Here is a 22167-nt window from a genome sequence, read left to right on the forward strand (position 1 = left end):
AATCTCAGTCTTGAAAGTTCCAATTGTTCCCCAGCATCCACAGCCTCTTGGCGTGGGGGGCGAATTCTAGATTTCCGCTACTCTTTGTGTGGAAGAAGTGTTTCCTGATTTCCCCCCTGAACAACCGAGCTCTAATTTTAAGATTATGTCCTCTTGTTCTTGATTCCCCTGCCAGAGGAAATGGTTTCTCCCGATTTACACTATCGAATCCTTTTTACAATTCAAACACCTCGATCAGATCACCTCTCTATCTCCTATACTCAAGGGAATACAAGCCAGGTTTATGCAACCTGTCCCCATAATTGAACCCTCTCTAAGCCCCAATATCATTCTGAAAAGCACTGAACACGGTGACTGTCCCTTTAAGAAATTCAGCAGCCAGGATTAGTTTGCAGATTATTTAGCATGAATGAAAAGCTGCCTTAATGAGGATCAGCACATCTCCCCGGTCCCAGATGCTGCCCTTGGCTTTATGCTTGTGTTACTAATCCTGTTCAAAGTCTAAGGAAATCTGGCTCGATTCCTGATGCCACAGATATGCAAAGGCTATCTCCCCTGTTGAAAGCAGTAGATAATTCTCGTAAGCTAAATTTAACCTTTTAGAACGATAAATTGATAGGGTTAGATGAAGGAGGGAGGGAGGAGGCTCGAGTGGAGCATAAACTCCGGCACAGACCTATTGGGTAGAATGGCCTGTTTCTGTGCTGTAAACTCCATGTAATTTTTGATTTATTTTAATGACAAGGGAGGTTTTTATCTTTTCTTGTTTATTTTTCACTCTTTAAGAAAGACTTGCATTTATATAACGCCTTTCATGACCTCAGGATGTTCCAAAAATCTTTGCAGCCAATGACCTATTTTTGCAGTGTAGTCACTGTTGTATTATGGGAAATGTGGCAGCCAATTTGCACACAGCAAGGACCCACAAACAGCAGTGAGATAATGACCAGATCGTATGTTTTAGTGATGTTGGTTGAGGGATAAATATTGGCCAGGAGTAAATAGAAAATAAAAAAAAGTCTAGACTTCTAAAATGTGCATAATTTATACTTTGCGGATCATTCTTATCTCTTACTCTCTGTCTGGCCTGACTCCAAAGGCTTTGGTTGAACAATTTCATCCAGGCAGGCCTAGAAAAATCAAACCAATCTAAGTAACATCTGCTGATCTCAAAAAAATGTTGCCAATAAAAAGATATCATCAACTCAATCTCATAACACGTTTGTATTTGAATTGAATGGCTCGGCCCTTTCCTTGTGCACCTGGCTGATTCTGCAACAGTTATATCCAAATAAATTAGGCCATGTTTATGAATGAAGATGGTTTTTAACCACTTATCTACCGTGACTTTAAGGAACAAACCAATATCATGATCTATATTAGACAAGGAGACTGAGATAATAGCTGGACATTTTAAGATGTAATGTTACCAATGTGGCATTATTTAGTTCTAACACTTGCATTTAAAGACAGGACAGATTATGGGTAGAGTGAATCCAGGCACCGGCTGGCTTATTACTTGAGTAGGCATTTGTGGTGGAAAAGATCATAAGACATCACAAGTAAAATATGTTGGAACTCAGTGAGATACAATGCTCATGTTAGACCTGGTTTAAGGATGTACATTGCTCTACTCTGGAGTGTGTGGAATGTTACTGAGTGTTACAGTGAGGGTGTGGGGAATGTTACTGAGTGTTACAGTGAGGGTGGGGAATGTTACTGAGTGTTACAGTGAGGGTGGGGAATGTTACTGAGTGTTACAGTGAGGGTGGGGAATGTTACTGAGTGTTACAGTGAGGGTGGGGAATGTTACTGAGTGTTACAGTGAGGGTGTGGGGAATGTTACTGAGTGTTACAGTGAGGGTGGAGAATGTTACTGAGTGTTACAGTGAGGGTGGGGAATGTTACTGTGTGTTACAGTGAGGGTGGGGAATGTTACTGAGTGTTACAGTGAGGGTGGGGAATGTTACTGAGTGTTATAGTGAGGGTGGGGAATGTTACTGAGTGTTACAGTGAGGGTGGGGAATGTTACTGAGTGTTACAGTGAGGGTGGGGAATGTTACTGAGTGTTACAGTGAGGGTGGGGAATGTTACTGAGTGTTACAGTGAGGGTGGGGAATGTTACTGAGTGTTACAGTGAGGGTGGGGAATGTTACTGAGTGTTACAGTGAGGGTGGGGAATGTTACTGAGTGTTACAGTGAGGGTGGGGAATGTTACTGAGTGTTACAGTGAGGGTGGGGAATGTTACTGAGTGTTACAGTGAGGGTGGGGAATGTTACTGAGTGTTACAGTGAGGGTGGGGAATGTTACTGAGTGTTACAGTGAGGGTGGGGAATGTTACTGAGTATTACAGTGAGGGTGGGGAATGTTACTGAGTATTACAGTGAGGGTGGGGAATGTTACTGTGTGTTACAGTGAGGGTGGGGAATGTTACTGAGTGTTACAGTGAGGGTGGGGAATGTTACTGAGTATTACAGTGAGGGTGGGGAATGTTACTGAGTGTTACAGTGAGGGTGGGGAATGTTACTGAGTATTACAGTGAGGGTGGGGAATGTTACTGAGTGTTACAGTGAGGGTGGGGAATGTTACTGAGTGTTACAGTGAGGGTGGGGAATGTTACTGAGTATTACAGTGAGGGTGGGGAATGTTACTGTGTGTTACAGTGAGGGTGGGGAATGTTACTGAGTGAGATTCTACAATGTTATGTTTCTTTTTGTCCAGTTGCCAATGCGTTTACAGAGATGACGAACCAATCAGACATTCACATTCCAGACCGCAGCCTGGAGCAATTGCCCAAACCCCGATGTTCGACGCTCTGTAATTGGCTGGAAAGAAACCTGCTGCTCCTGCTGACCATATTTGGTAAAACTGCGTCCTCACTGAGCGTGAATTAAACTTGAGCTCGTAACAATCTGATACGGACTGGGGGAGAGAATGTTGAGCGCAATGATTCTCACATTGGATAACACATGAGCTGGACTGTGTCGCACAGGCTGAATGAAACAAAGCGTATTTATATAGTGTCTTCTAGCGCATCCCAAAAGCATTGTCAGCTGTGGCTCAGTGGGTCGCTCTCTCGCCTCTTTGACTCAGAAGGTCGTGGGTTCAAGTCCCACTCCAGAGACTCGAGCACAAAATCCACGCTGACACACTCAGTGCGGTTAAGGTGTGATTCCCTCCATTATCCCATGAAATCCACAAAGCCTTGACTATGGGCTAATTAAATAGATAATAGGAGCAGGTGATACAATGAGACACCACTTCCCCTCTTGTGCTGATGGACATATGTTGGTGTCCATGTGGCCAATGGTTTAGACCATCTCCTGAGGATTAGGATCTCTCTTCTCAGGGTTCCTTATCTCTGTGCAGTTTCAATTGACTTCTGAGAAAAAAACATTTTTTAAAGTTTAAACCATTGGCATTTTATGCAACGTTTTAAAGGATTGGTTTAAGAAGGAGTGTCGATTTAGTGCCATTATGTGCATGTGGTAAGGCAGTATATTAAAACCATCCAAGTCCTTTGATTAGATTCCAGCCTGTAACTCACTCCCGGGTATCCATTATTCTGTATATAAACCACCCGAAACCCTCGATTAGATTCCAGCCTGTAGCTCACTCCTGGGTATCCATTATTCTGTATATAAACCACCCAAAACCCTCGATTAGATTCCAGCCTGTAACTCACTCCCGGGTATCCATTATTCTGTATATAAACCACCCGAAACCCTCGATTAGATTCCAGCCTGTAGCTCACTCCTGGGTATCCATTATTCTGTATATAAACCACCCAAAACCCTCGATTAGATTCCAGCCTGTAACTCACTCCCGGGTATCCATTATTCTGTATATAAACCACCCGAAACCCTCGATTAGATTCCAGCCTGTAGCTCACTCCTGGGTATCCATTATTATCACCAACAGTTAGTTTGGGGGGTGTGTGTGGATAGTGTCATGTTTAGTTATTGCTGCACCTGTTTCTTGTGGTATTTGTTCATTGCCCTGTTTGACAAACACCTTGTCTGAGTATTGCTGTGATTATGTAATACTGTATGTAACACTGCATTTTCAATTGAATCGTTTTGTTTGTCAGATTAAGGTTGTGATTTTCTCAAATGTAGGTCAGTTTGCAGTGACCTGGAAGGTAAATATAAGGAGTGTATTTTTGATTTCTTAATCCTATTGAAATTCCTGGAATGACTTGTATTTGTTTTGTGGAAGGGATTGTATCTGAGCTGTGGGCTGGGATCACAACATTCTGTGGGCTGGGATCACAACACTCTGTGGGCTGGGATCACAACACTCTGTGGGCTGCGATCACAACACTCTGTGGGCTGGGATCACAACACTCTGTGGGCTGGGATCACAACACTCTGTGGGCTGGGATCACAACACTCTGTGGGATGTCCGTCCTTCATTTTCACTGAGTTCTCTCTCTTCTTTCTTGAGAAGTGGGAGAATATGCATCTATCTAGGATTTGAACTATCCTGGGGGGGAGAAAGAAAGACTTGCATTTATATAGCGCCTTTCATGATCTCAGGACGTCCCATAGTGCTTTACGACCAATTAAGTACAATTTGAAGTGCACTCACTGCTGTAATGTAGGAAACGCAGCAGCTAGTTTGCACACAGCAAGGTCCCACAAACAGCAATGTGATAAATGACCAGATAATCTGTTTGTGATGTTGGTTAAGGGATCAATGTTGTGCACTGACTGGTGTCTCAGTCACTCCCTCACTGAGTTATCTGCAAACAGACTGGGGTCTCTCAGTCCCTCCCTCAGTGTGGTATCTGTGCACCTGAGAGACACCAGTCAGGATACAGATATCTCCATGAGGGAGAGACTGAGAGACACCAGTCAGTGTACAGATATCTCCATGAGGGAGAGACTGAGAGACACCAGTCAGTGTACAGATATCTCTCTCTCTTTATAATATCGAAGATTATGGGGAATTTTCAAGAATAGATCTGCTGTTTAAAAGAAGATTACACACAGTATTGAACCCATCACATGCTTTTACTTGACTCAGAGAGCACTCCATTAATTCATGTTTCCCCTTGAACTCTTTGATGGTCCCGTGATTGCTTCTCAATCAGAAGGGATTTGAATTTCATTAGGGCCTCAATGTTCCTGCGTCAATCCGCGGTAAATAAGAAATTAAAGTGAGGACAAATCCCTCGGACGGCTGTTGTTGGCTTTTTCTAATCAGCCTCTACTTGGAATTTGAAGAAAGGAAAAGATCATAGAATCACAGAATGATACAGCACTGGAGGAGGCCATTCAGCCCATCCTGCCTGTGACGGCTGCTTGAAAGAGCTATCCAATTAGTCCCACTCCCCTGCTCTTTCCCCCATAGCCCTGCAAATTCTTCCCTTCAAGTATTTAAGGTGGTCGATTCAAAGCCATTGAGTGTCATAAATTTACCACCCCTGGCAAGCTAAGCATGCTCACACTTCATTGAGGGATGAATCACTTTGCTATTCATTAACCAGGTTTAAAAATTGAATACCAGACTTGGATCTCTGAAAAATCTATTCTAAGCATTGGTGGTCAGGGTACTTTTTGTTGCCAGGTGGATGGTATCAGTGGGCAGCACTCTCGCCTCTGAGTCAGAAGGTTGTGGGTTCAAGTCCCACTCCAGGGACTTGAGCACAAAATCTAGGCTGACACTCCCAGTGCCAGTACTGAGGGAGTGCTGCACTGTCGGAGGCGCCGTCTTTCGGATGAGATGTTAAACCGATGCCCTGTCTGCACTCTCAGGTAGATGTAAAAGATCCCATGGCACTATTCGAAGAAGAGCAGGGGAAATCTCCCCCGGCCAATATTTATCCCTCAACCAACATCACTTAAAAACAGATTATCTGGTTATTATCACATTGCTGTTTATGGGACCTTGCTGTGGGCAAATTGGCTGTAGCGATTCCTACATTACAACAGTGACTACACTTCAAAAAAGTATTTCATTGCCTGTAAAGCGCTTTGGGAGGTCGTGAAAGGCGCTATATAAATGCAAGTCTTTCTCTAATCTGCCTATAAAGTCCATGTGTTTTTGTGAGTCCGATCCTGGTTTGAAACTGTTGTGCTTTAGGTGTGATCCTAGGCGCAGTGTTCGGGTGTCTCCTACGGATGTTGCCCGATCTAGACCCCAACCTTCTGCTGCTGGTGTCCTTTCCCGGTGATATCCTCATGCGGATGCTGAAGATGCTGATTCTGCCACTCATCATCTCAAGCCTAATCTCAGGTGAGAAACCATGGCTGTCTTCCCATCGTGCGTTCAGTGTTTCTCCTTTTCTTGCTCCTGAAGCTTCTCGTTCACAGAGAGGCACAATTCAATGGGCTCAGAAGACCTCCACCCGTGCATTACTCATTCTTTAGGTGTGAGTCAGCAGGCAGTTCAACCGTGGTATGCATCGCAGTCAACCCGGATCCTGTACTCACTTGAGGTCCACGTACGAGTAATTTCCAGCAAGAACCATTGGACCATAGGACCATGGTCTAGAAATTGGATCGCGCCCAGAACGGGGCACGTTCCAGGTGCAGTGTGTGCCTAATGAGGCTGGCACTAGGACCACGGAAAATTAGTCCGCCAGTCTCATTAGTGAGGCGTGGGCGACAACCACGGCCCCAGAGGCCCATGCGGGGGACGACGCCCGCCAAGGGCAGCTGATTAGTCCGGGGGAGGGGCGGGGGGTTAGACGGCGAGTGCTGGCCCCAAATCACAGCATTTCTACAATGATTTTGGGGTGAAAATTCAGACCCCCACACTGGGAATCCCATCTGATTTCCACCCTCCTGCCCCTCACCAGCCTATGGACATTGAGACCAATTGTAACCTTCCTATCAACGTCCTTGCTGAGATGAGTGAGCCCAATACAGATGGGGGACTCTCACAGGGACTGGCTTAAGGCCACCTGGGTGGTGTGTTCAGCAATAAGGGGCCTCAGATGTAAGCAAATCCATATCTTGTCCTCACAAGTGCTTAAATTGGGGGCTGTACACAGTCATTTAGACTTTCCTCTCTTCCCCCTGGTGTCTCTGTGCACAACCCCATCCACCAGCTGAGAGGTCATCTCTCAACCCTTTGCAAAGACTCTATGGATAGTTGCTAAGAGATGCCCCCCTTTCCTGTAAAGAGGCTTCTGAATGTGTATAATGCACATGGTCCTCCCCTAAAGTCATTACTGTGGCAAACTGATTGCAGACTATAAGGTGCGAGTCAATCCAGCCCACAGGAGCGAGCCTTGGGCTCAGTGGTAGCATTCCCGCCTCTCAGTCAGAAGGTGCAGGGTTCGAATCCCACTCCAGACAGCCCTGGCTAGTAGAGTTCGGAGCTCCGGCTCTGAATTCTGGGTTGACATCCAGTGGGATTTTCGTGTTGGTTGGTCGGTCGGGTGTGGGTGGCCCCCCTTTTCATCGTATGGGTTGTGGGAGCCCATAAAACCCTCCCGCTGTATAGGACTAATCCCCCTCTCGGCTGGTATAAAGATGGTTACAGCCATGGAAGGAGCGTTTACTGTCAGACTGTTAATCAGCCTACGAATCCTTCCACTACTTCACACGATTCTCCAAGGGAAGAGTGTGAAGATACGAAGATAAACCCATTTCCTACTTCTGGAACATAAAAAAATCCAGCTCATTCATATCTACTTTGTGTCTCCACAATAAACCTGTATCCCTCCATCCCGCCATGAAGAAGGAATTTGTCAGTCTACCTCAGTCGAAACCGCATTGTGCCCAGTGAGAGTCCCCAGTCTGTATTGAGCTCACTAATCTCAGCAAGGACATTGGCGAGAAGGTTACAATTAGTCCAAAGGCTGGTGAGGGGTGGGAGGGGAAATCAGCCGGGTTTCCCAGTGCTGGGGTCTGAATTTCAACCCCAAAATCATTGTAGAAATACTGAAATTTGCGGTCACTGTGCTGGGTGGCAGTCGTAGGGACAGGAGGAGGCCATTCAGCCCTTCGAGCCTCTTTCACCATTCAATGAGATCATGGCTGATCTGTATCCTAACTCCATCCACCCGCCTTGGCTCTATATCCCCTAATACCCCCAGCTAGCAAAAAATATATTGATCTCAGATTGAAAATGATTAATTGAGCTAGCATCTACTGCTGGAGTAAAGATGGTTACGGCCATGGAAGAAGCGTTACTACGCTTTCAAATAAGTTACTGTTCACGGGCAATCTAGTTCAACCAAGTCACGGCAGCCGATCAGGAGACCCCACCCCTACCCCCAAGGGTAGGAGTTTGACTGAACAACGATGAAGGAAAGTCAATATATGTCCAAGTCAGGATGGTGTGTGACTTGGAGGTGTCGGTGTTAAGCAATGTAAAAAGTGAAAGCCTCGCAGCATCAACGAAATCCAAACTTGAGTCTTGCATCGATTTACATCGAAACTAGAGCACAGAAACAGGCCATTCGGCCCAACTGGTCTGTGCTGGCATTTATACTCCACGTGAACCTCCTCCCTCCCTACTTCATCTAACCCTATCAGCAGATCCTTCTATTCCTTTCTCCCTCATGTGCTTATCCAGCTACCCTTTGAATGTATCTATACTATTCGCCTCAACTACTCCATGTGGTAGTGAGTTCCACATTCTCACCACTCTCTGGGTAAAGAATTTTCTCCTGAATTCCCTATTGAATTTATTAATGACTATCTTATATTGATAACCTTTAGTTTTTGAACTCCCCCACAAGTGGGAACATTTTCTCCACGTCCATCCTATCAAAACCCTTTCATTATCTTAAAGATCTCTATCAGGTCACCCCTCAGCTTCTCTTTTTTTTCTAGAGAAAAGAGCCCCAGCCTGTTCAGCCTTACCTGATAAGTATATCCTCTCAAAAAGTAACAATGGATGTTAACAGAAAACGCTAGAAATATCCAGCAGGATTGGGAAGAGAAAAGAAAGGTTGATGATGTGGGTGAAATGATTCATCAGGATTTACAAATCTTTCACGATTCAGTGCGACCCCTGATCATTGTTCTCTTTGTTCTCCAGGTCTAGCAGGCCTCGATGCCAAATCGAGCAGCCGGATGGGCTCTCGGGCCTTGGTTTATTACATGACCACGACGATCATTGCGGCCATTCTCGGCGTAATTCTGGTAATCTCCATCCACCCTGGGGATCCAAAACTCAAGAAGCAGACGAGCATGATGTCAAAGAATCAGGATGTGTCGAGTCTGGATGCGTTCCTGGATCTCATTCGGAATCTGTTCCCGGAAAACCTTGTGCAAGCGTGCTTCCAACAGGTGCAGTGGTCTCTTTCCCTCTTTTGCACTTCGATTTATTGGCCAGTTCTTGTGCTGCTCAAGATGAAGGCGACAGTACTGGGGAATGGGACTTTTATTGCCAAATAGCAGCGTTAGTCAACTCCCACATTAGGTACACTGTCCCATGAGAAAGAAAGACTTGCCTTTGTTACCTTTAGACTCGGCTATTCCAATGGTCTCTTGGCCGGCCTCTCACCCTGCACCCTCCTTAAACTTGAGCTAATCCAAAACTCTGCTGTCCATATCCTAACTCGCACCAAGTCCTGTTCACCCAACACTTCTTGTGCTCGCTGACCACATTGGCTTCCGGTCCGGCAATGCCTCGATTTTTAAAATTCTCATCCTTGTTTTCAAATCCCTCCGGGGCCTCGCCCCTCTCTATCTCTGTACCCTACTACATCCCTACAACCCTCTGAAATCTCTGTGCTCTTCCAATTCTGGCCTCTTGCACATCCCCAATTTTCATTGCTCCACCATTGGTGGCCGTGCCTTCAGCTGCTTCGGCCATAAGCTCTGGAATTCCCTCCCTAAACCTCTCTGCCTCTCTACATCTCTGTCGTCCTTTTAGACGATCCTTAAAACCTATCTCTTTGACCAAGCTTTTGGTCACCTGTCCTAATATCTCCTTATGTGGCTCCAAGTCAAATTTTGTTTGATAATCGCTTCTGTGAAGCACCTTGGGATGTTTTACTGCGTTAAAGGCGCTATATAAATGCAAGTTGTTATAAATAGAAAGACATAAAGATAGATGGACTTTGGATAGATGAACAGACATTGGATGGATAGATAGATAATACTGCTGATTGTGATGTTGAACCTAATTGTGAATGTTGAAAGAAGCTCCTTATCATTAATTAACATTGGTTGTTTGATGGCCAAAACCTGCTTAAACAATCTATTTTCACTTAAGTATTTCTTTTTTAAAAAATCAATTGGATTGTGTTACTTTCTCCCCACCGTTGCCAGGGCCACCATTTTGAAATCAGGTCTCTGAATGGATGAAACAATCCCAGCATGCATCTGGTGTAGTATAACATGAGCCTATCTTTCTACTGTGGGGGGGAAGTATTGTTATTGGAAAATATGTTCATGAAAGTATTTAAATAGCTAACCAATTTGTTTTGGGCTCATCAATTAGGTACAAACAGTGTCAAAGAAGGTTCCAGTCTCTCCCGCTGATGAGATCAAATCCGACAACATAAGCCAGGCCTTAATGGCAAACGCCTCCTCTCTGAATGGAACGCTTCCTGCTTTCAATGTCCGGCAGATCTTCGTAACGAAGAAACAATTGGAATTTAAATGGGGAATGAATGTTTTAGGTAGGACTTTTGGTTCACCGGCTAAAACAAGTCAACTCATTCTATTTCACAGGATTCTGGGAGACAGTGACGCCATATTGGAAGATGGGAGATTCGTCACTATTGACAAACATAAACGCCAGCAGATAGAGGAAGGTGACTAACGCTGATACAGACAGGGCTACTGTTTATCCTCTATGCTCAACCTCTTCTTTTCGCATTGATAAAAGGCTTAATGCATGCCAGAGATTGGGGGCGCAACCATAAAAATGTCTTTTGTGTGGGAGGGTTCAGCAGGGTTGGTCCTTAGGTGGAAGAATGGAGAATAATGGTAATGCTCCCTTTCCGAGGAAACTGCAAAATGTAAAATATAGTTATTGAGACTGTCGAGCCAGTGCTAAATCTAGACACATGAGTCATGCAGTGTCTGCACATGATGGGACAGCAATATCTTTGCAATAAAATATAACCACCAATCTACACTCCAATATAAAGTTACAGTAGAGGCTCTTCACTCCAGTGAGATATTTTAACATATGGTCCTTGTACTACAATGTAACTCTTGGGACATATTGCCAATCGGAAAGTATGACTCTGAGAATGAATACCGGTCGATAGATTTAGACTAAAGGTCCCTCTACACTTTCCATAATTCTATCTATAATCTGAACTTGGCTGTCTTTCTATCATGTCTGTGTTAGTGGGTAAATGGCACTCACTGGTTTGGTTCTGAGCTGTGCAGTCCAGGGAGGCCTGAGATTCAATCCCAAACTGTGTTGAGTTAACTGATCTCAATCGCGGCAGCAGTTGACCTCTGCAAACCCAGGATAGGAGAGGGAAAAATCAGCCAAGATTCCTGTTGTGATTCAATCTTCCTCCCAACACTGTTCAAAATAGAAAGGCAGATTCAATCAGCAGACAGGGTGTCCTATGTATCGAAACTTGCACTCTTGCGTGTGCTGAAGACTGGGCTAGCGCGATGGAGTTGTCCCTTACCTCCAGAGACCACATGCAATGTCCACCACCTTCTTCTTTCTCTCCCGAAAGGAGATAAATATCACCCTGCTGCATTCAGGCTAAAACTAACAGTCGGATTTATAACAACTGAGATAATTACACAGAAGCAGAACAAGACATAGCAAGTTTCTGATGATAGGCATACTTAGAAATCAATAAAGACGGGATCAGTCCACAAAGGGTTAAAATATCTTCATCAGAACATAGTTTCTATACAGTCTGATAACATGCAAATTTTTCAATTGAAAAATTTGCATATTATCAGACTGTATAGAAACTATGTTCTGATGAAGATATTTTGGGAGATGTAGTTCTTAAGACAATTCAGAGTCCCAGTGTCAATTCTAGTACATTAACTGAACTGAACTAAGGAGATTGAGGGAACTATATCCTAGATCAAATAACGACCCAGGAATCAATCAACTTGATTGATTAACAGCTCTTCATATGATCTGGGATATATAGTTTCCTCAATATCTTTAGTTCAGTTCAGTTAATACAGCATTCTGTGTGTTGAAAGCTCTTGATGAGTAGATGTTCACACCTCGTTCAGGCCTCATGTTTATTTTGAGGCCTTTGACCAAATGTAGCTTGATTAGCACCTCGGACAAAGATGAAGAATGGTCACTTTGGTGAGGTACTGTAGCTTAGCCAACGCTTGTGAAGCCATATCCCAGCAAGAGTTTAATAAACCATGGGCCTTCTTCATCCAAACCTCTCTTGAGTTAGTACCTTCAGGAGAAGAGGGTAGAAAAATGAAAGGAACCTGATGAACCAGTTAGTTAGTTTATGTATCGGTATTTGGAACACTGTATGTCCATCTATTTGTGCTTCTAATTAGAAATATTTGATTATTTAAAGTCATTTTGTCCCCTAGGCTTGATTGGCTTCTTCATTGCGTTTGGTATTTCAATGGGGAAGATGGGAGAAAGGGCTCAGATCATGTCCGACTTCTTCAACGTCCTCAATGAGATCATCATGAAGCTGGTCACGATGATCATGTGGTAAGGACAGTTTGCACAACAAGAGACACCGGTGAGACAAGAAAGGATAGATGTCACCGAATCAGGCGCAGTTAACAAAATAAAAAAAGAAAGCAATGAAGATTTGCGTTCATATAGCACCTTTCACAACCTCAGGATGTCCCAAAGTGCTTTACAGCCAATGAAGTACTTTTGAAGTATAGTCATTGATGTAATGTAGGATACGTGGCAGCCAATTTGCGCACAGCAAGATCCCACAAACACAATTGACCAGATAATCTGTTTTAGTGATGTTGGTTGAGAGGTGAATATTGGCCAGAACACCGCGGAGAAATCTCCTGCTCTTCTTCGAAATAGTGCCATGGGATCTTTTACTCCCACCTGAGAGGGCAGACGGGGCCTCGGTTTAACGTATCATCCAAAAGACAGCACCTCCGACAGTGCAGCACTCCCTCAATATTGCATTAGGAGCGTCAGCCTAGGTTATGTGCTCAAGTCTCTGGAGTTAGACTTGAACCCATGATCTTTGACTCAGGCGAGAGTGCTACTCAGTGAGCCACAGCTGACACCTGAGTTGCCCTTGAGAAGGTGTTGGTAGGCCTTATATGGCATTGGTTATTAAGGCCTTGCACGAATCTCCATCATTGGCGAAGGAAACATCAGAACCCGAGTTGTGGCCCCATTGCGCACATTATCCATCCTCGCCCAGCTTGTTTTTGGAATTGGCAAAGGGCAGTATCCTGACTGAGAAAAAGCTGAGCCCAGGGCAGTGAGTGAGTGGTGTTTTGTTTCCAGGTATTCTCCAGTGGGAATTGCCTCCCTCATCTCTGGAAAAATTGCAGCCATCAAGGACCTGGAGACTGTTGCTAGGCAGCTGGGAATGTACATGGTGACTGTGATAATGGGCCTTCTCATCCATGGTGGGATTATTCTCCCTTTCATTTATTTCGTTATCACGAGGAAGAATCCGCTGGTGTTCTGCGGTGGAATATTTCAAGCCTGGATCACAGCACTTGGAACGGCATCCAGGTAGGATGACCTTTTGGATTTGGGGCCCCGTTTGCAGGAGGAAACAGGTGTCATAGATATTTCCAAATGATAACCATGCTTTATCTGACATGGGACTATTTAATGGGGAAAGATAGAGGGAGCTTTACTCTGTATTTTTTCTGTGCTGTGCTGAGAGTACTTGGTGGGACAGCATAGAGGGAACTTCACATTTCAACTAACAGATGTTGTACCTGGGAGTGTTTGATGGGACAGTGTAGAGAGACCTTTACTCTGAATCTAACCATGTACCTGCTCTGGGAGTGTTTGATGGGATAGCATCGTCAGAACTTTACACTGTATCTAACCCATGCTGTACTTGTCCTGGGAGTATTTGATGGGATAGTATCGAGGGAGCTTTACTCTATACCTAACCCTGTACCTGCTCTGGGAGTGTTTGATGGGACAGTGTAGAGGGAGCTTTACTCTGAATCTAACCCTGTACTTGCCCTGGGAGTGTTTGATGGGACAGTGTAGAGGGAGCTTTACTCTGTATCTAACCCTGTACCTGCTCTGGGAGTGTTTGATGGGACAGTGTAGAGGGAGCTTTACTCTGAATCTAACCCTTTACCTGCTCTGGGAGTGTTTGATGGGACAGTGTAGATGGAGCTTTACTCTGAATCTAACCCTTTACCTGCTCTGGGAGTGTTTGATGGGACAGTGTAGATGGAGCTTTACTCTGTATCTAACCCTGTACCTGCTCTGGGAGTGTTTGATGGGACAGTGTAGAGGGAGCTTTACTCTGAATCTAACCCTTTACCTGCTCTGGGAGTGTTTGATGGGACAGTGTAGATGGAGCTTTACTCTGTATCTAACCCTTTACCTGCTCTGGGAGTGTTTGATGGGACAGTGTAGAGGGAGCTTTACTCTGCACCTGATCCATGGTGCAGCCATTACTGTAACTTTCATTCATCTTCTTCCATTCAGTGCTGGCACTTTACCCGTGACATTCCGATGTCTTGAAGAAAACCTTCAAATCGACAAACGGGTAACCAGATTTGTGCTTCCAATCGGTGCCACCATAAACATGGACGGGACAGCCCTTTACGAGGCAGTGGCGGCCATATTTATTGCTCAAATGAATGGGATCATATTGGACCTTGGGCAGATAGTGACAGTGAGGTAAGTGAGCCTTTTCATTACAATTTCCCCTGCCAATAAACTATGTACTGTACTACTGCAGCGAATAAAAGCTTCAAACAGCATTGAAAGTGCTTGCTCTCCACATAAATGTCCCCTTCAATTGCTGGGGTCAATTTTTGTTTCACCTAATTTGCTCCCTTCCTCTCTAATAGACACTGCCTCTTGCACAAGACCTTGATCAGTGGTACAGAGCCTTAGCCAGACCACAGCTGGCGTACTGCGTTCAGTTCTGGGCACCGCACCTCAGGAAGGATATATTGGCCCTGGAGTGGGTACAGCGCAGATTCACCAAAATGATACCAGGGCTTATAGGGTTAAATTATGAGGACAGGTTGCATAAACTTAGCTTGTATTCCCTTGAGTTTAGAAGGTTAAGGGGTGATCTGATCGAGGTGTTTAAAATGTTAAAAGGATTCGATAGGATGGGAGGAAATCAAGAACAAAGGGGTCATGAGGGAAACTCCCTTCCTAACAGCACTGTGGGAGAACCTTCACCACACGGACTGCAGCGGTTCAAGAAGGCGGCTCACCACCACCTTCTCAAGGGCAATTGTAAACAATTTTACAACACCAAGTTATAGTCCAGCAATTTTATTTTAAATTCACAAGCTTTCGGAGATTTTCTCCTTCCTCAGGCAAACATTTGCCTGAGGAAGGAGAAAATCTCCGAAAGCTTGTGAATTTAAAATAAAATTGCTGGACTATAACTTGGTGTTGTAAAATTGTTTACAATTGTCAACCCCAGTCCATCACCGGCATCTCCACATCATGACTTCTCAAGGGCAATTAGGGATGGGCAATAAATGCCGGCCTCGCCAGCGACGCCCACATCCCATGAACGAATTTAAAAAAATCTTAAAATTAGAGCTAGATCATTTAGGAGTGCAATCAGGAAGCACTTTTTAGTGGAAATGTGGAAAATTCTCCCCCAAAAGGCTGTGGATGTTGGAGGACAATTGAAATTTTCGAGACTGAGATCGATAGATTCTTGTGGAGTGAGGGTATCAAGGGACATGGAGCAAAGGCGGGTGGATGGAGTTAAGATACAGATGAGCCATGATCTGATTGACTGACAGGCTCGAGGGGCTCAATGTCCTCCTCCTGTTCCATTTTCCGATGTTCCATAGGCACCAAACACACTCCCTTACTTCACCCAAGAGACCATTCTTCCTGTGCTGGCCAGGACAGTGGCTGTCAACAGGCTAAGTGAGCTTAGGCAGTCAAACTCAGCAAGATATTTGACTACGAGGGACATCACAATCAAGCCCAATCCCCAGTCCTGCCCCAGAGTCCACACATGAGCATTTTTGTTTTATTTGTTCTTGGGATTTGGGCAACAATGGCAAGGCAGCATCTATCGCCCGTTCCTGGGCAATGGGGTAGACTCTCAACTTGGCAACTGGGCGTAAAACTGGCGTTGCATATCGACCGCCCGTTATAGAAACCGCTGATCTTACTCCCGTACGGCAAGTTGAAAATCCACCTCGAAATGTAGGCGTGCCAGGTTCCCTTCCCGAAGTACGTTAATGAACTGGTTCCATTGAAGTCAACGGAAAGCCAAATCAGACAGGGTGTATAACGGGAGCCCGATCTGCCATCCCCCATTTGGGCCCTCGCCAGGGCTGAATTTCAATCCCGTTGAGTGTTTGCTGGTGTTTGCCCACAAATGGCCAACTTGCTGTGGCGGGATTTGAACTTGCGACCCGTGAATCGTTAAGTCTAGTACCACTAGGCTACCCGTACCCCTTCCAGAAGGAGAGTCGGAACATGTGATGAGGAACAGGAACCTTGGCTGATTTCGCCCACCCCCCACCCCAAACCCCCAACCCCACCCCCACAACCCAACCCCACCCCCACAACCCAACCCCACCCCCACAACCCAACCCCACCCCCACCCCCAAGCCTAGACAAGGCAGTCAGTTGTAGCCACTGATGGAGAACAACGAATTAGGCGTGTATCATATAGAATAGAATCACACAGCATAGAAGGAGGCCATTCGGCCCATCGTGCCTGGGCCAACATCAAGCCTGGGACTTTCCTGGACCATTGTGCTTAATCCGGCAGCTGTGTGGTGCATTTACCTATCATGTCACTGTGGGGAGCCGCAGTCCCTGTATTCACCATTTTTTTTTAAAAAGTCCCTCGGTTAACTGGTCTCAAAACTCTGAGTTCTGACGAAGGGTCATCGACCTGAGATGTTAACTCTGTTTCTTTCTCCACAGATGCTGCCTGACTTGCTGAGCTTCTCCAGAATTTTCTGCTTTTATTTCAGATTTCCAGCATCTGCAGTATTTTGCTTTTAACTGGTCTCAGCTGGGTGACAATTAGAGAATTTCAGTTTTTTTTAACAGAGTGAATATTGACACCACTGTGTCAGCCAATGAGTTGGAGGCAGGGGTGGGACTTGTGGTTTTAATTAACAGAATCTCCGAATCCGTGACCGAAACTACAGCAAATAAGAGTCTCCCGATTACAGCAGGATTATTTCTCCAGCAAAATGCAGTGAGCGGAGGATAGTTACATAATACAAATTATGTGCATAAAATCAATCCCAGTCACTTACAGCAGTGCAGGCTCCAGGCATGATTGACGGGGGAATTACCCAATCATCTCCATTCTGGCTGGGACTTGTGGTGTCACTATATGCAGCCTTTTTTTTAATATTAATTTTCAAGATGTGGGCATCGCTGGCATTTATTGCCCATCCCTAATCAACTGAGTGACTTGCTAGGCCACTTCAGAGGGCAGATAAGAGTCACGTTGGTGTGGGACTGGAGTCACAAGTAGGCCCAGACTGGGTAAGGACGGCAGGTTTCCTTCCCTAAAGGATATTAGTGAACCGGTTGGGTTTTTAAGACAATCCGACGGCTTCGTGGTTGCTTTTACTGATACCAGCTTTTTAAAACTGTGTACAAATTCACAAACTGCCGATAGTGGATTTGTGAACTCGCCCTCTCTGAATTACTAGTCCAGTAACATAACCACTACACTACGTCCCATTATTATTGGCCTTTATATTTCTGGGCAGGGGAGGAGAACGTTATCCAGGACTTCCACCTAGCGACACCTTTTAAGGAAATAAAACATAAGAAATAGGAGGAGGAGTAGGCCATATTTTCCCCTCGAGCCTGTCCGCCATTCAATTAGATCATGGCTGATCATCTACTTCAACTCCACTTTCCCGCCCGATCTCCATATCCCTTGATTCCCTTATTGTCCAAAAATCAACCTTGAATATACTCAACGACTGAGCATCCGCAGCCCTCTGGGGTAGAGAATTCCAAAGATTCACACCCCTCTGAGTGAAGACATTTTTCCTCATCTCGGTCCTAAATGGCCGACCCCTTATCCTGAGACTATGCCCCCTGGTTCTAGACTCTCCAGCCGGGAAACAGCCTCTCAACGTCTACCCTGTCAAGCCCTCTAAGAATTTTATACGTTTCAATGAGATCACCTCTCATTCTTCTAAACTCCAGAGAATATAGGCCCAATCTACTCAATCTCTCCTCATAGCACAAGCCTCTTATCCCAGCAGTCAATCTAGTGAACCTTCGTTGCACCCCCTCTAAGGCAAGTATATCCTTTCTTAGGTAAGGAGACCAAAACTGTGCACAGTACACCAGGTGTGGTCTCACCAGAGCCCTGTATAATTGCAGCAAGACCTCCTTAATCTTATACTCCAACCCCCTTGCATGTTAGTGAGGCCAGAACACGTGATGCCCCTAGAGATGAATATCCTGTCAATGCTCATTCACCTGGCGGTGACTGATATCCCATGGAGCCCTACCTCAATGAGGTTGGGCACGTGCTGTAGTGATGGGGAGGGAATTGGTGACTAACCTTTCGAACATCTTTTCCAAGTTTAATCCCTCTTTTTTTCCCTCTTGAGCCTGACCGCCACCTTGGCGAGTGTCGGAGCAGCCAGCATCCCCAGCGCCGGCCTCGTTACGATGCTCCTGATTTTGACAGCAGTGGGGCTTCCAACCCAGGATGTCAGCCTTCTCATCGCAGTCGACTGGTTACTGTGAGTAGATCCTCCGAGGGAGAGTTGGAATGTAGAGCTGGAATGTGGGTCTGGAGGAGAAGTAAGGTCGGGTCGTAGGAACTGGAGTAGGACATTCAGCCCCTCGGGCCTGTTCCGCCATTCATGGCTGATCTGTGTCATAGAGGAATGTATAGAGGAAGAGTTTGAAATCAGTGCACTGAGGGCCGGGGAACCAGCGGAGGTCAGTGTGGACAGGGATGGTAGATGAACAGGACTTTGTACAGGATAGGATGAGAGTGATGGAGTTTTGTCACTAGTTGGAGTTTGTTTAGCGTGAAGTTTGGGATGGCGTTAAGGAGAGTTTGGGAGAAGTTGAGCTGAGAGTGGACGAAGATGTGAATGGGAATTTCACCAGTGGTTTCGCCATGAACAAATGAGGTGTTAGCAAGAGATAGGACAGAACTGACCAATAGTGACAGAAGGGCCACTGTGACCAATAGTGACAGAAGGGCCACTGTGACCAATAGTGACAGAAGGGCCACTGTGACCAATAGTGACAGAAGGGCCGAGTTTGAATAAAACGGAAGAGGAAATTACTCCTTTTACACGATTGTAGGGGTGAAATTTGACTTGGGCAGTAGTGCAAAGCTGGCAATAGTGAATCAGCAGCCCGGTTTGCACACTGCCAGAATTTTTTTCCATTGCCTTCAAAGGAAAAGAAGATCGGACGCGGTGTAAAACAGGTGAAAAATTCGCTATCGCCCGTCTGCATTACTGCCCACGTCAAATTCCACCCCCTGGTTTTTCACTTTAATTAGCATTTGGGACTGAACTTTATCATTGAACATTTAACTTCTGAAGGTAAAAACAAGGATCTGTATTTATGTAGCACCTTATCACATCTCTCAAAGGACTTTATACACAACAAGTGACTTTAAAGAACGAAAGAACTTTCATTGATATAGTGCCTTTCACAACCTTGGGACATCTGAAAGTGCTTCATAACCAATGAAGGGAGAACAGGGCTTGATGGCCGGCGCGGACACGATGGGCCGAAGGGCCTCTATCCGTGCCGTATAACCCTATGACTCTATAACTCCCTACTCTTCTTTTGTTCATTAACCAGGGACATAGTTTACTGTTTCATCCAATATTACAACACTCCCTCAGTATTGAGGTGTTAGCCTTATATTAAGTGCTAAAGAAAGACTTGAACCTACGATCTTCTAGCTTAGAGGCAAGTGAGTCACCAACTGAGCCTTTAAGGTAAGTTGGAACATGGCTGCTGAATAACGATCTTGTATTGCGGAGTGTTTTCTCTTTATTCAGCAGCTGTGTTGAAACTTGTTGGCCCTCTAACTCTCATTAATGACGGCCTAATCGTCAGGCCCTCTGCTGGATGCCTTTGCCTTCAAACATTTCAATGTCGGGTTTGGTAATTGCAGAGACCGTATGAGAACATCAGTGAATGTGGTTGGCGACTCATTTGGTGCTGGGATAGTGCACCATCTCTCCGAACTAGAACTGGCAGCGATCGACGCCCAGCACGCAGACCAAAACGACTTGGAGATGATTAAACTCCGGCCATCGCTTGACGATGAGAAGAACTACAAGATGGACATCACGAGCCTGCTTCCCTACGCTGGATATAATTCGATACCAACTGATGATTACGAAGTAAAGTTTCCTTTTGATCCATTTTTATCAGCCATTCAGGGTTCAATGTTTAGCTTAAGACAGTCTGGGTGTCTGCTAAAATAAGAAAGAACTTGCATTTATACAGTGCATTTCATGACCTTAGGATGTCCCAAAGTGCTTTACAGTCAATTAGCTACTTTTGAAGTGTAGTCACTGTTGTAATATAGGAAACTCAAGGTCTCACAAATAGCAATGTGATAATGACCAGATAATTTGTTTTAGTGATGTTGGCTGAGCGATGAATATTGGCCAGGACACCAGGGAGAACTCTGCTGCTGTTCTTCGAAATAGTGCCATGGGATCGTTTATGTCCACCTGAGAGGGCAGACAGGGCCTCCTTTAACGAAAGACGGCACCTCCGACAGTGCAGCACTCCCTCAGCAAGGCACTGGAGTGTCAGCCACTCTTTGCACCCTTGGTGGTGCATTTCTCTTCACTTAGGTTTCTCAATAGTGATATAAAAAAGCCCAATATAATCCTGCATCTCATATATAATCCAACGTTTGGTAGCTCCTCCTGCTGATTAATACTGGCTTGGACACCAGGGCTACCCCCTGATCTTTGTAGTTGATCCTTTGCGGTCTTTCATTACTGACTAACTACTGCTTGTGATAATATCTCATCACAGACCACAGACATCAAGAATGATGGCACAGAGCAAGATGATAATGAGCCAGAGGAAATGGAGGAACCAGAGGAAATGAAGAACAATGAAGATACAAAAAAACTGCCCAAATATGATATGGAAAAAGGATATGAAGAGAGAGATGAAAATGGGGAAGAGGAATAATGTAATATAGTTCTGTTAAATTGTTAAAAGCCTTTTCCCTTCTTAGAGAGCAAAACAAATAGTCTTAAATAGAGGCACAACAGTACTTTACAGTCAACCCTGTATTAGATGGCTAACTCATATCGCACTGTTACTGGTAAGGTTCATGAGATGGGTTCCCTTTAACCTCAAGCTTTAAATGAAACGCTTCAGTGTAACTTAGAGTTGCCAACCCTCCAGGATTGCCCTGGAGACTCCAGGAATTAAAGTTTAATCTCCAGGATACTGCTTTTGAGCAGCTCAGGAGAAAAAAATCATAGGGGCATTAAAAATTGTGTTTTAAAAAATTTTCTCTGAATAGTTTTGTTTACTGGTTATAAAAATATGGGATTTAGGGAAAATAGGCTGGTTGATTGACGGTCAGGAATCATCCAATCGGGTAGCGAAGAGTGTTCACTTTCCGATTGGCCACGGGAAGGCGGGAGGCCGCGAGTGTGGGCGTGTTGGACGACCAATGGCGGTAGTGTGGGGGGGGGGGCGGGGTGGTTGGAAGTCATGTGATGAAACCTCCAGGAATACGTCCAACCAGAGTTGGCAACCCTAGTGTAGCTGCTTAAATTTTGTGGGAAAGATTGAAACCTTGTGTGGAGAATGGGGAGGGTGGGTTGGGGATGTGAGACTGATCAATGGAGCCGAGAAAAGACAGAAAGAAAATAGAGAGAGATAAAAGAGGCAATAGTGAAATTGTGTATATATATATATGTTATTAAACGTGTCATTTGTATTTAATTGATGTGAGCTGAAGGTGTGTATGTATATACTTCCAACAAAATTGTTTAGGTGTGATTTACATTTTAGAAAAAGATTTCTTTTTTTCCAAACCTGGTAAACTTGCTGTAAATCTTAAGTTGTTCAGTCAGAAACGATCCTATGAATCTTGTGCCATTTTGTGG

General features: G+C 45.0%; 1 protein-coding gene across 1 annotated transcript; it reads left to right on the forward strand.

Moving 5' to 3' along the window:
* Nucleotides 1–2742: 2742 nt before the first annotated feature.
* LOC137305352 (excitatory amino acid transporter 2-like) lies at nt 2743–21595 on the forward strand. Its single transcript, XM_067974191.1, has 10 exons — nt 2743–2863; nt 6089–6241; nt 9002–9252; nt 10412–10592; nt 12466–12592; nt 13367–13600; nt 14546–14740; nt 18652–18786; nt 20193–20424; nt 21074–21595. The coding sequence occupies exons 1-10, from the start codon at nt 2743–2745 to the stop codon at nt 21233–21235; spliced, it is 1791 nt and encodes a 596-aa protein (XP_067830292.1). The 3' UTR covers nt 21236–21595.
* The last annotated feature ends 572 nt before the right edge of the window (nt 21596–22167 follow it).

Source organism: Heptranchias perlo, chromosome 40 (genome assembly GCF_035084215.1).
Source record: "Heptranchias perlo isolate sHepPer1 chromosome 40, sHepPer1.hap1, whole genome shotgun sequence".
NCBI classification, from domain to species: domain Eukaryota; kingdom Metazoa; phylum Chordata; class Chondrichthyes; order Hexanchiformes; family Hexanchidae; genus Heptranchias; species Heptranchias perlo.

Bases quoted from the DNA above. Each gene is read 5' to 3' on its own strand.
- LOC137305352 (XM_067974191.1), top strand. From the start codon at position 2,743: ATGACGAACCAATCAGACATTCACATTCCAGACCGCAGCCTGGAGCAA. The intron at 13,601-14,545 runs GTAGGATGACCT...TCTTCCATTCAG, and splicing joins GCACTTGGAACGGCATCCAG to TGCTGGCACTTTACCCGTGA. The intron at 18,787-20,192 runs GTGAGTAGATCC...TGGTAATTGCAG, and splicing joins ATCGCAGTCGACTGGTTACT to AGACCGTATGAGAACATCAG.